The sequence below is a fragment of the Pteropus medius genome, unplaced genomic scaffold (genome assembly GCF_902729225.1).
Source record: "Pteropus medius unplaced genomic scaffold, Ma_sr-lr_union100, whole genome shotgun sequence".
NCBI classification, from domain to species: Eukaryota; Metazoa; Chordata; class Mammalia; order Chiroptera; family Pteropodidae; genus Pteropus; species Pteropus medius.
Window position 1 is genome coordinate 5,432,009 of NW_024344437.1, and position 11,212 is coordinate 5,443,220.

Sequence of the window (11,212 nt, forward strand, 5' to 3'; positions counted from 1 at the left end):
TAGAATTCAGTCTGAATCGTCTCAGAAAGATGGCATCTTTTTTATTTATTTTTTTTTTCTTCAGCACTTTATTTTCCTCACAATGATGTGTTGCCGGGGCCTTCCGTTCTCACGTGGCAGTAGGAAACCGAAATTTGTTGTCATCCCTTAAAGAACTGAGAATCGCATACAAAAACTTTACATAGGTTAAAAGGATGAGTAAATTTACCGATGCAAAGGCAAACTATTTTCCGACTCAAGGCAAAAGGTAGTAAAGCACCCAGTAAGTGCTGAAAAGATAGGGCGCATACTGGGTCCTCGGGTCCTCGAGAGGCAGCCCGCAGGGTACACGAGTGTCCTGGCCATCGGGGCACGAAGACAGCCCCGTCCCCCATGACAAAGTGGCGTGACGTGGAGAAAGGCTTTCCCACTTTCTGATATTTTTGTCCCCACAGAGGTCACTCCCCGGAATGGTACAATAAAGGCTTTGGACATCTGTGTGCGGCGGAAGTTGCCAAGATTAGAAACTCTTTTCAGCCCCTCATTGCCGAGGGTCCAGAAACCAAAATCTGAGTTTTCCCCAGCGTGACATCCAACTCAGGGAAGAGGAAGCGAAAGCCAACACGTGGGAGAGAGCGTGCTTGCGAGAAAGCGAGAGTGAGGGGGAGACTGGTGGGCGTGATTCACGCGTACAGTGGAAACGCTGACGAGTCGGAATGTCGGAGATGCGAGAACTTCTAGAAGTTTCCTAGCCTTCCTGGAGATGGCTATAGCCCTACTAATATAATATTTTTAAAAATCAGAACGGTTATCTATGTTACCTAAAATTAAATGGATTATTCCTTGTGCATTGCCTAATTTGCTATTTAAAGGCTTCTACGAAGCATATTCTTAACTGTAAATAAATGTCTGTACAGCATATGTACATATGTGTGTATATCTCTACCCTCGCTGTATATATGTAAAATCGATACCTTATATATAATTGAAAAGGAGCACGTCCGACTCGGTGAATCCCTGCCTTACGACTCGGCGAGTCCTTTCCTTAAGTGGTTTTTTTCCACGTTGCTCTGGGCTCCGCTTGCTGGACACGGAGAAGCAGCTGCTGCTGCCACCAAGGTGTGACAATGTGTGGCCTGTCAGTCTGCCCGATGTTTAACCAAAGATTAGCTAACCAAAGGAAAACAGCATCGAAAGGTTCTGTGTTGTCCGTTTGTTTTCGTGGTTTGGAAACCCAGGGCGGGGCGTTGGATAAAGCGAGAAAAAGAACATTTACTCTTCTTTAAAGCAAAGCAGTGGGTGAGAAGTCGCTACCAAATTCAAGGCTGGATCACCAGTTGCCACTGGGCCTGGCCAGGTGCAGTTTCGATGAGATGTCAGAGGCCCAGGGGTCACTGGCCAGCGAGAGTGACTGACACAGAACCGTATTGCCCTGCTGATGAGAGCTGACTGTAACAGCCTGTGCGTATCCACAGCCTCTGTGTTTTATCAGTTTTTTGTAATGTTCTTAAATGTCATTCTATTTGACCAGTGGCCTATTTGGTCACAGTTCACTGGCATTTTCTTATCAATGTATTGCACTGATTTTAACTCTGGACACCAGACAAAGGGAGATGATGGTCACCTGAGATCCCCAGACCATTGTAGCTTCAGGGAATTATTTTGCTATAAATGATGCTCTTCAGATAGAATCCGTTCAAGTTTTGCAATTCGAAAGACAGGGTTTTAAATCCACATAAGGCCAAAACCATGTTCTTCAATTACTATTAGAAAATATAAACAGATTTGTTAAATTCATGTTTCTTCATCAGCCAATCGAGCTACCTATACGTTTGGCCCAACCCTATTTATTGTTATATAGACTAAGCGAATTGACTCTCCTTAACCAATTGCTGATAGATTTAAATTGGTTTTTTTTATTATTATTGTTGTAATTCAACAACTATAGAGAGAAAAATAATTTATTGTGTTTGGTTTCAGAGAGAGGGATTTTCTCTGGCAATCCACGAGAGATTGGTATCATAACTCAGCAAATGGTGTTAAAGGGAAAGAGAATAAATCTTAAATGAGCGTTTTCCCTTTTGTTGTATATGCCTTTATGTCATGTTTTCTCTTATCAGCAATGTGCAATTCTTTCATCGAGAGGAATAAAAATGCTGCATGTGAGTTTCGTATGGTACATAGCGTGCGAACTGTGACCTAGGAATGTTGTGATTCCTGGCCTACCTGAGGAGGTGGCAACAAAGCCATAATTTTCCATTTGGGCAATGCTCTGTGAGCGAAATTCGCTTCTACCACACATCTCGGATATGTGCTGGATGACTTTAATGGGCGTGGACAAGATCATAGTGAAGTTTAATTTAGCTGAACAAGAACTCTACACCAGAGAGGGGACCGTACATTTTAGGAGCCTCTGACAGGCACACAGGATGAATGGTGTTGTGTTGCCCGCATTAGCGTGCACTCAGCTCACCTGAGGATCTAGTTCAAATGCAGACTCTGATCCAGGCAGTCTGTGGTGGGCCTGAGACTGTCTTTCTAACAGGCCTTAGGGATACCCAAGCTGCCGGCTCAGAAACCACACTCTAAGAAGCAAGGACCTAGAGAATACTTAAAACAATAAAAACAAATGTGATTGTATGTCTGGTTCCCTCGCTCTTCAAATTACCCGACTTTTTAAAATTTACTCCCGTATTAATCACATCACTGCTACATAACAACACGGTGCATTTAAAAAGGAAAGAAAAAGAAGGGGAAAGATGCTTTAAGCTTATTGGTCCAATACCACAGTATTTTATTCATTGTTATCTTGCCAATGGAAATAAAATATGATACTGCATTTAAATATTCTATTTATACCTCATGTATATTTTTACCTCAATTGTTGGTATCAATCATCAATTGTAAATAAATAATTGCCAAGTCAAATAAATTTATATACATTAAATATTTCTTATTTTCTATAAAATACACGTTGATTTTCATGCTTCATCCTGTACCGCGAGGAAGACTTCCCTCTAAGATAGCTGGCTCTGAGCTGTCCGCTGTACCGTGGTCACTATCGCTCCCAAACATCAGAATGTTCTTAGCCACAGACATTCGGCAACAGCCTGGGTGCCCCGACCTGTGCCTAAGGCCTAAAGTGATAGGTAGAGATTTGTTTTACATTTTATTGATCTTAAATCTGCAAGTTAGTCAAACACATTCACAGTATTTTTATCAGAGAGTAATGTGAACTCATTTTCATCGAGCGGACGAGAAATCGAGACTTGCGAAGTGACGTGGCTGACTCCCGGACCGCGGAGAGTTCAGTGCTTTGCTTCTGAAAGATAACCAGGGCAGCCCGTGACCACGTGAGCAGGAGCTCCTCCACGCTCCTCGCTGCAGGCTGCAAAGGCGACATCAGGCACAAACTCCACGTGCCTCCGTGGAACTCATCCGCTCTCTGCTCTCTGCTCACCTCCCCCACGCCTTCTCACACGACTCGCAAGTTTTGCTTTCATGGGCAAGAGAGGAATCACCGGTGTTTGTACACAGTCCCAGCCTCTCTGCACAGATCCAAGAATGAATGGGGAAGCACCGTGTGCAGAGAGCTGGCAAATTTGCAAATACAGGATCTGCGAATAATGAGACCGGATGTATAAACGATACTCAGTGATAATTACTGTAAAATCTGTGAAGCCCAGAGTCGACCGTGACTCCAGGGATGTCAGGGGAGTGGTAGAACAGCACATGGAAATCCCAGTGTCAGGGGGAAGGGTTAGGCATCAGAGGGAGCTGGGTTTGGCCAAAGCAGAGGGTCAGAGAGCACACACGGTCAGCGTGAGTGGGGCAAGAGATAGATCCCAATGACCACAAGCCAGGAATTTTTAAGCTACTTGGACTTTGGACTTTATTTGTTGAGCAAATTAGAGCCCAAAAGGGAGACGTGAAATCAGATTTCTTTTGATGGCAGACACTTAAAATGGGCTAAAACAGAACGGGCATATTACGAAGCCCACGTATGCAGGAGAAGGGGTACAAAGATACCCTCTCTTCCTTTTGATTTCTACATACACAGAAATAAATAAAATCATTGATACCACTGACCTTCCTGAGCTGATACTAATAATCCGTGATAATCTGCCTTTCTGGTTGTGGAAGGGTGGGGAGGTGGAATTATCTTAAGATGATTCCAAGTGTTCTAGCTTAAAAAAAATATGTGTGTGTTAAGTCCTTTAGCTAATATAGGTGAAAAGAAGAAGGAAGAGCAGGTTTCAGATGGGTGGCAGGCGGGCAGGAAACTGTGCCGAAAGGCATGATCACTTGAGTTTTGATCATGTCGCACTTGTAATGGCTGGGAATCATCCAGGCGGAGATGCCCGGCAGCCCATTGGACATACAGATATGAAACTCACCAGCATGACCAGAGGTATGTCCATTAGTTCACTTTGATCGTGTCATCCCTGCCTCTCCTGACCACCCACTGAATGGTCCAGTGACACCAAACCACCACTTCCCATCTCTGTGACTTTGCCTTGACTTTCCCCGCATCTGATTGGTCATGTGATAGCCTATTTAGTCCTCCGACCCTCGTTGGCATTATTTCCTCCATGGACTTTCCTGGCCACATCTCTCAAATCCACCTGTTTCTTTATATATTTCTCTTATTGCATGAACCACAGCTCAATTTGCTATTTGGCAATGTATCTAACTCTCCCACCAGACTATAAGTGCTTACGGGCATGGGCTATGTCTTATTCAGCTTTGAAACTCCATCTCCTGGGACACTTTTTGCTGCATCATTCTATAAGTATTGGCTAAAATGAGTGGGCATTTGAAAACTGGGCATAGAGATGCCAGGAGCCATAGAAACGAAAGTCATAACCTGGGGACCCTGTTTAAAGTATTACAAAATGAATAAGATAACTTACATTTCGTGTTTTGACTACTTCAACTCTCCAATAGTACAAAAAAAAATGGAGAGTTAGCTGGTCTTCTAAGTTAAGTATGACTGTTTCCGAAATTGGCGAATGCTGAACATCTGCTTGCAGAAGCAAATAGGACAGTTTGATTAGTTCATTCATTCGACAAATATGTATGGAGCGCTCGTTATGTTTTAGACACTATTCTAGGCTTTTAGTAAATAAAACAATGAATAAAATCAGTGACTAAAACAGACAAAAATTCCTGAGCTCATGGAGCTTATATGGCCTAGTGCAGGGGTCCCCAACCCCCAGGACCGTGGACCTATAGCAGTCCGTGACCTGTTAGGAACCAGGCCTCGCAGTAGAAGGTGAGTGGCGGGCAAGCCAGCCAAGCTTCATCTGTATTTGCAGCCGCTCCCCGGCGCTGGCATCACCGCCTCAGCTCTGCCTCAGATCATCGGGTGTTAGATTCTCATAGGAGAACCCATCCCTGGTGCCAAAAAGGTTGGGGACCGCTGGCGTGGAGAAAACAGCCAAGAAACAAGATAAATAACTGACCAGGTTAGCTCTACATAGAAAAACAAAACAGAGGAAGGAGATAGATTAGACGGTCAGGAAAATTTTGCTGAGGGCTTGGGGTGGAGAACTATGCGAAGCGACACTCTGAATGTTTTTGCCTCCAACTCTCCTAGAATTGCCAAAATTACAGTGGTGGGGATGAGCGATGAATCCGTTCGCTGAGACCTGTTCCTTGTGAAAAAAAGAAGTACAGTAACAAGAGAAAAATGAATCCTCTGAGAAGGACACTCGCTGACATATGCCAGCGTGAACGGGGGCTGGCGAGTGGAGCACAGACGTCAGAGACGCGGACGTCCCAGACTGCCACATTTCCTTGTGCCTAAATGACCGAGGCCCCTGCTGTTCTGATTTCCAGGTGTTAGCCCATCTCAAACACCCCCAGACATTTGGGGGAGTTCTGCAGGCCAGCGTCTCTGACGTGCTCGGGAGAGGGCTTCTGCTCTTCCTCTTGACACTCCTTGTCACACCCCACTCCCTGTCAGCTCACCGGGATGCTCTGGTGTCAGGGGTCCTCCAGGGGAGGCCTGGTTCTCCCTGTCCAAGCTCTTCCCTAAACTCCCACAGCGCACCTGACACCAGGCTGTCACTTGTACTAGAATCAGCCAATACACTGGGGAGAAAAGAAATACAACGTGGGATATAACTTAAAGCTTTGAATAGAAGCCACCCGACTTCTCTCCAGCCTGTCCCTGTCACCTCGACCTCCGCTCTGGGCATGAGCGAACGCCTTCACCTGATGGACCCCAAGCCCACCTCACTCCAAGGCTCAAGTCCCCAGTCTTCCTAATGTGAGGAACACCAGCTCTGTCACTGAGAGGAATTTACCTAAGCAGGGGTCCACTCTCATCTACACATGAATGGGTGTGGCTCAAGCCCGTGGCCCCAGAAGATAGTCACACAATGGGCGGCCCTAAACCTGGCTTATCTCACAGGAAACACCTCCCCCTCGTTTCCCATGGGCACAGCTGAAAAGCCAGCCAGCAGCTGGCCCTGGAACGCCGCTCTCTCTCCTGCCCCTTCCTTCTGTGTCCCTGTCCTAGTGTCAAGGTGGAGGTCAAGGTGGAGGTCAAGGTGGAGGTCAAGGTGGAGGTCAAGCTGGAGCAGGTCTCCAGTTAGTCCCACCACACCATTCCCATCTCCTCAGGTATCAGTCCCCCACCTGCTGAAAAGCCGACTGATGGCATTTTAACAGGAACGAGTGTCAGACAGAGCTACTCCACTATAGATTTGCAGAGTTAAGACCTGTATCTCTTTATTGGGAAGCAGAGGCTTTGTCTCAGGTGACAAGGATTTCAGGCACGAGCAGTTAGGTGAGAGCTCCTTTGGGAATAAGGAGGAGCCTGAAATTACAGGAGCGCGTAGCAGAGCTTGAACCTGAGAGGCGGCCTGACCTCATTCCAGGGTGAGTGGGGTGGGCCGTGGTCACTCCCCTGCATGGTCCCTGCTTTCCTGGCTCTTCTTGGCAGCCTCGTCCCGGACCCTCTCCTCACCTTGTCCTTCACCCCTTCCTCCACTTCGAAGCGTCTAAATCTCACCTGTTCTCTGAGAACCTCCGATGGATTTGTTTTCCATACTCACCAAGCATTTTCCGAAGACCATCCAGGATGGTGTTTTTGGGACCTTTTTGCCCGAGAAAGACCCCATGGAACACTCCCATCAAGGGAAAAGGACCCCCACCTTTCCCGGCTGGTGGGGCAACGGGAAGCAGGATTTCCACGCCCTCCAACTGGACGAGTCGAAGGCGTTGAGTGAGCAGGCACCCCCCAAATAAGGTGACTGGATTTGGGGGTATTTAGTAGTTTTCCTCGTAGTCTTTTAGTTTCTCTGTTGTATTTTCCCTCATCTCTGGGGGAAAATAAAAAAAAAAAAAAAAAAAAGACATAACTGTCAATCCTGTTTGAGCCGCAGGTCGAGCGTGCCATCTTCCATGGGTCATCTTCCACGAAGACGAACAGTTCACATTATTTTGGAGAAATAAAGCTACCCAGTCATCTGAACTTAAATACGTTCTCTAAGGAGCAGCCACCGGGGTGACACCGCCCATCCCTGGGACCTGCGGGAACCAACGCCTTCTGAGGCGCGAGGGAAAAGAAACAGGCCCTCCAGAACTGCTGCTTCTAGAACTGCAAGAAACAGAATGTCCGACTCGGAAGGGACTTGGAAGTGGTGGAGGAGAGCACCATTATTCTTAGGTTTCTCTCAGTGTGCGGTGGTTCCAGTATAAGCCCGATGGCGTATGTAGGAAGCCTGAAGAGCATCGGTTACCTTAATGGAAACAGCAGTGATGCAGCGTGTCAAGGGAAATGCAAGTTGCTCGGCGGCATTGCTCACTTTGCAGGGCTGTGAGGCTGTGCTAACCTTCCCCATAAACCCCAAAACTCATATTGAACAGAGCCCTAGAGTCTTGATGACGGGATTACGGTTCAGGGCTCAGATTGGTACAAAGCAGGATTCTTTGACAGGAAATGAAAGAATTTTAAACAACTGTACACACAGCAACAGCTGTCGCTTCATGGCACTGAATAAGAACGAGAGGGGAACAGCCTTTCTCCGAGAAGACAGAACACTTTGTAACTTTTGTCCAAACATTTGCAAGCGTAAAACGCACAGCTCATCCTGTCCCCGCATTCCAGCGTCAGGATGTTAGGGGAGGTTGGAAATAGATTGCTGGGGGTGACATCGGGAGCCATGCAAATCAAAAGGAGAATCTCTCAGCAGCCGTCAGTCCCCGGAGAGGGCTAAGGCTCCTGAACCATGACACGGGAATCGAGATGAAAACAGGGATCCAGGGCTGAGGAGGCCTTGAACCCTGCTGGACAAAAGGACAACCCCACCAGGCAGCAGGCGGGCAAGGCCATTTGCCGGAACATTCTCCCCAGGGGAAGTTTGAAACTTAATGAGGAACCACAACGAACCAGCACTTCAGACCTGGAAGGACAAACACCAGGTCAAGTTTCAGACGCCTCGTGTGCCATGTGCCCTTCACCTTCCTGCCTCAGATGGCCGCGGCCGCACGTGGAATCAGCTGCACCTTGAGGAAGAAGCAAGAGCTGGGCCACGGCAGCTGCGCACTGACGTCCTGCCGTGACCAAGGCCACTTCGTGCACGGATGCGTGTGCGGATGTGTCACTCATCTATCGATCCTCATGACAGTCCGATGAAGCAGATGCCCAGCCAGGCCCGAAGTCCAGACAATCCGACCTTCGCTTTGCTGCTTGCCCTACTCAGGACGATGACCTCGGTGACCAATGAAGACGTCGGGGAGGCACGCTGCCTGCGAGAAGGCTTAGGGCGGGAGCCGGCTCAGCGGATCTCCTAAAGAGGGACATTTTGAATATAATTGCAAATAATGTGCATCGTGAAGAAGACACTGTGGGCTACGAGGCTGCTCAAGCTCTCTGGCGAGGCCGGGTTTGTAAAAGGCAGGGGCGCGGAGAGGAGGGACAATGTCCACGGCTTCTCCCGCCCCACGACTCTGCCCAGCCCTGCACGGCGCTCGCCAGGGGAGGGGAGATGCCACGGTGGTTTGCCGAGGTCCGCGACCCTGGACACGCGTGGTCACAGCACCGCCAGGTGGCACACGTCAGGTGTGCTCGCTCCTCTGAACACGCGCGCGGCGCCTGGACGTTTGGCCCTGGGCATACGGGGTGCGCTCGTCCTCAGATGCAGATTCAGAGGCAGCGGGAACCGGCCTTATATTCCATTTCTTGCATATATGAGGAGCTATTATTGCAAAGCTGTCTTTGGATTCCCTTCTGCTATTTTTCCTAGGGCACAGGGAGCCCTCAGAAACTGGTGGGAGGGAGCGATAAAAGATGATCAAGATTTCGATAATGAAATCTAATGGCGTTAAAAACTGTACCTTGTTTCCTGGAAACAAAGCAAAATACCAAGAACAGATTCGAAATATGGCCATAACCCCCAAGAGTAGTGTCAGGAAGTCTGAAGCCCTGAATGTATTGAGATCTTCAAAATATATAGAGGACAGCAAGAAAAAAACCCCAATAACAATAATAATAATAATAATAATGTGAAGACTTTTAAAAGACATATTTAGTGCAAGAAACGAGAGAAGGAAGCGATAGGTCTCTGCCTGACATGGAGAGTTTAATGTCAACAGAAGACGAAAAGAAAGCGAAATGATTCCTTCCTTTCCCATCCTCGTCTTTCCAACCATAAACATCTTCCTCCTGAACAAAACCTGGTTTAGAAGTGGCTTTAAAATATGTCCACGCATTACGTGACGCCCTTCCCTGCAGGAGGTGAAGCTTAAGTCTCCCCTCCTTGAACGTGGGCTGTGTTTAGTGACTTGGTTCTAATGACTCGAAGGCGGCAGAAATGACAGAGCGACTCTGAGGGTGGATTTTCATTCTTCTTGGAGAGAGACCTAGAAGTGGAATTGCTACTCCATATGTATATTTTTGTTTAACTTTTTAAGGAACCACCAAACTAATTTCCAAAGAGGCCGCACCATCTTACCCTCCAACAGCATCGCACGAGGAGTCCAGCCTCTTCGCATCCCCGTTAACATTTGTTATGGTCCATCTTTGGGGTTTTAGCCATCTTAGTGGGTGTGACGTCTTCATAGCTTTCAATGCTCGTTCGCTGTTTTAAACCTTAAGCGAAAAGAGAAGTTGCAAGTGGCCACGTGAAATGATAGCATTCAATTAACTCGACTTCTGCATCTGCCTCGTTATACTTGCTCTGCTATCACTGTTCATTCCATCTACGGTTTAAACAATCACGGAAACTGAGTTAAGCCCAAAGCGAGGTTGAACAGTTCCAAACTCATGCTTTCTCTTGCCCTTGCTCTTGCAGAGGGCGAGATGGAGAGATTTCGGCACTCGCTCCCCAGACCCTCGCCTGAAATCCCCTGAGTTGTTCCTAATGCTTACTTATATTCTCTCTTCCTTTACTCAGATTCTCTGAGTCAGAAATGTGCTAAATGAATGTACCTTCAATGGGAGAGCAGGAGAAAAGAAAGCCAAATGCTTTTCTTCCCAGCTGGAGACACTGGCAGTCCTGGGTGTAGACAGGATCTAAACAGGGGAACCCCTCAGACGTAGGCATGCAGGGGGGTAAACTTTAAGAAGCACACCCAGAGGACCAAGCAGAAAAAGAGAGTCACCTTAAAATGACAAAACAGGATGTGGTTCTATAGTGCAGTGGTTAGCACGTCTGCTTTACACGCAGAAGGTCATGGGTTCACGCCCCAGTGGAGCCACTGTCCATGGTCTACGGCCATGTCACCCTGAACGAGCCAGATCCCGTCTGATCTTGGAAGCTAAGCAGGGTCAGGCCTGGTTAGTACTTGGATGGGAGACCACCTAGGAAGACCAGGGGCTGTAGGCATAAACACAGCTCCCAGTTCAAAGAGACTGGAAGTCGATTGTATAAAACCAGAAAGAATGTTCTGCCCAGATGTGCAGTTGTCAGTCTTGGAACCAGAGGAAACAAAATCTCAGAGGTGAATACCGGGCAAGCCCATCCGAGGCCTGCCTAGGAGGGGAGACTGGACAGTGGGCTTCCAGAGTCTGGTCAGCGGCTTCTCTCTGAGGAGACAGTGGCCACCAGCATCCCGTTTCTGTTTCACTTAATTGTGCTTCGTGTTCACCGAACAACCTTCTGAAGATGATTTTGCTCCCACGCAGAGAGGCTCGTGGAGAGATCCTGTGCCTACAGGGTTGGGAGCTGGTCGGAGTCCCCAGAGCAGAGCAGCAGATGTAGATCTGGGTGGAGGATAAGTG

General features: G+C 47.7%; 1 protein-coding gene and 1 pseudogene across 2 annotated transcripts in view; both read left to right on the forward strand.

Annotated features, from left to right (window-relative positions):
• STARD13 (StAR related lipid transfer domain containing 13) overlaps nucleotides 1-2,911 on the forward strand; it is a 201,953-nt gene extending 199,042 nt beyond the window's left edge. For both annotated transcript variants that reach the window (XM_039873031.1, XM_039873030.1), the window contains exon 14: nucleotides 435-2,911. In XM_039873031.1, coding sequence (XP_039728965.1) covers nucleotides 435-552 — 118 coding nt within the window. In that variant the 3' untranslated portion in view covers nucleotides 553-2,911. The remainder of the gene's footprint in view (nucleotides 1-434) is intronic.
• Nucleotides 2,912-10,698: 7,787 nt separating this feature from the next.
• Nucleotides 10,699-10,817, forward strand: LOC120610765 (uncharacterized; annotated as a pseudogene).
• Nucleotides 10,818-11,212: the final 395 nt, after the last annotated feature.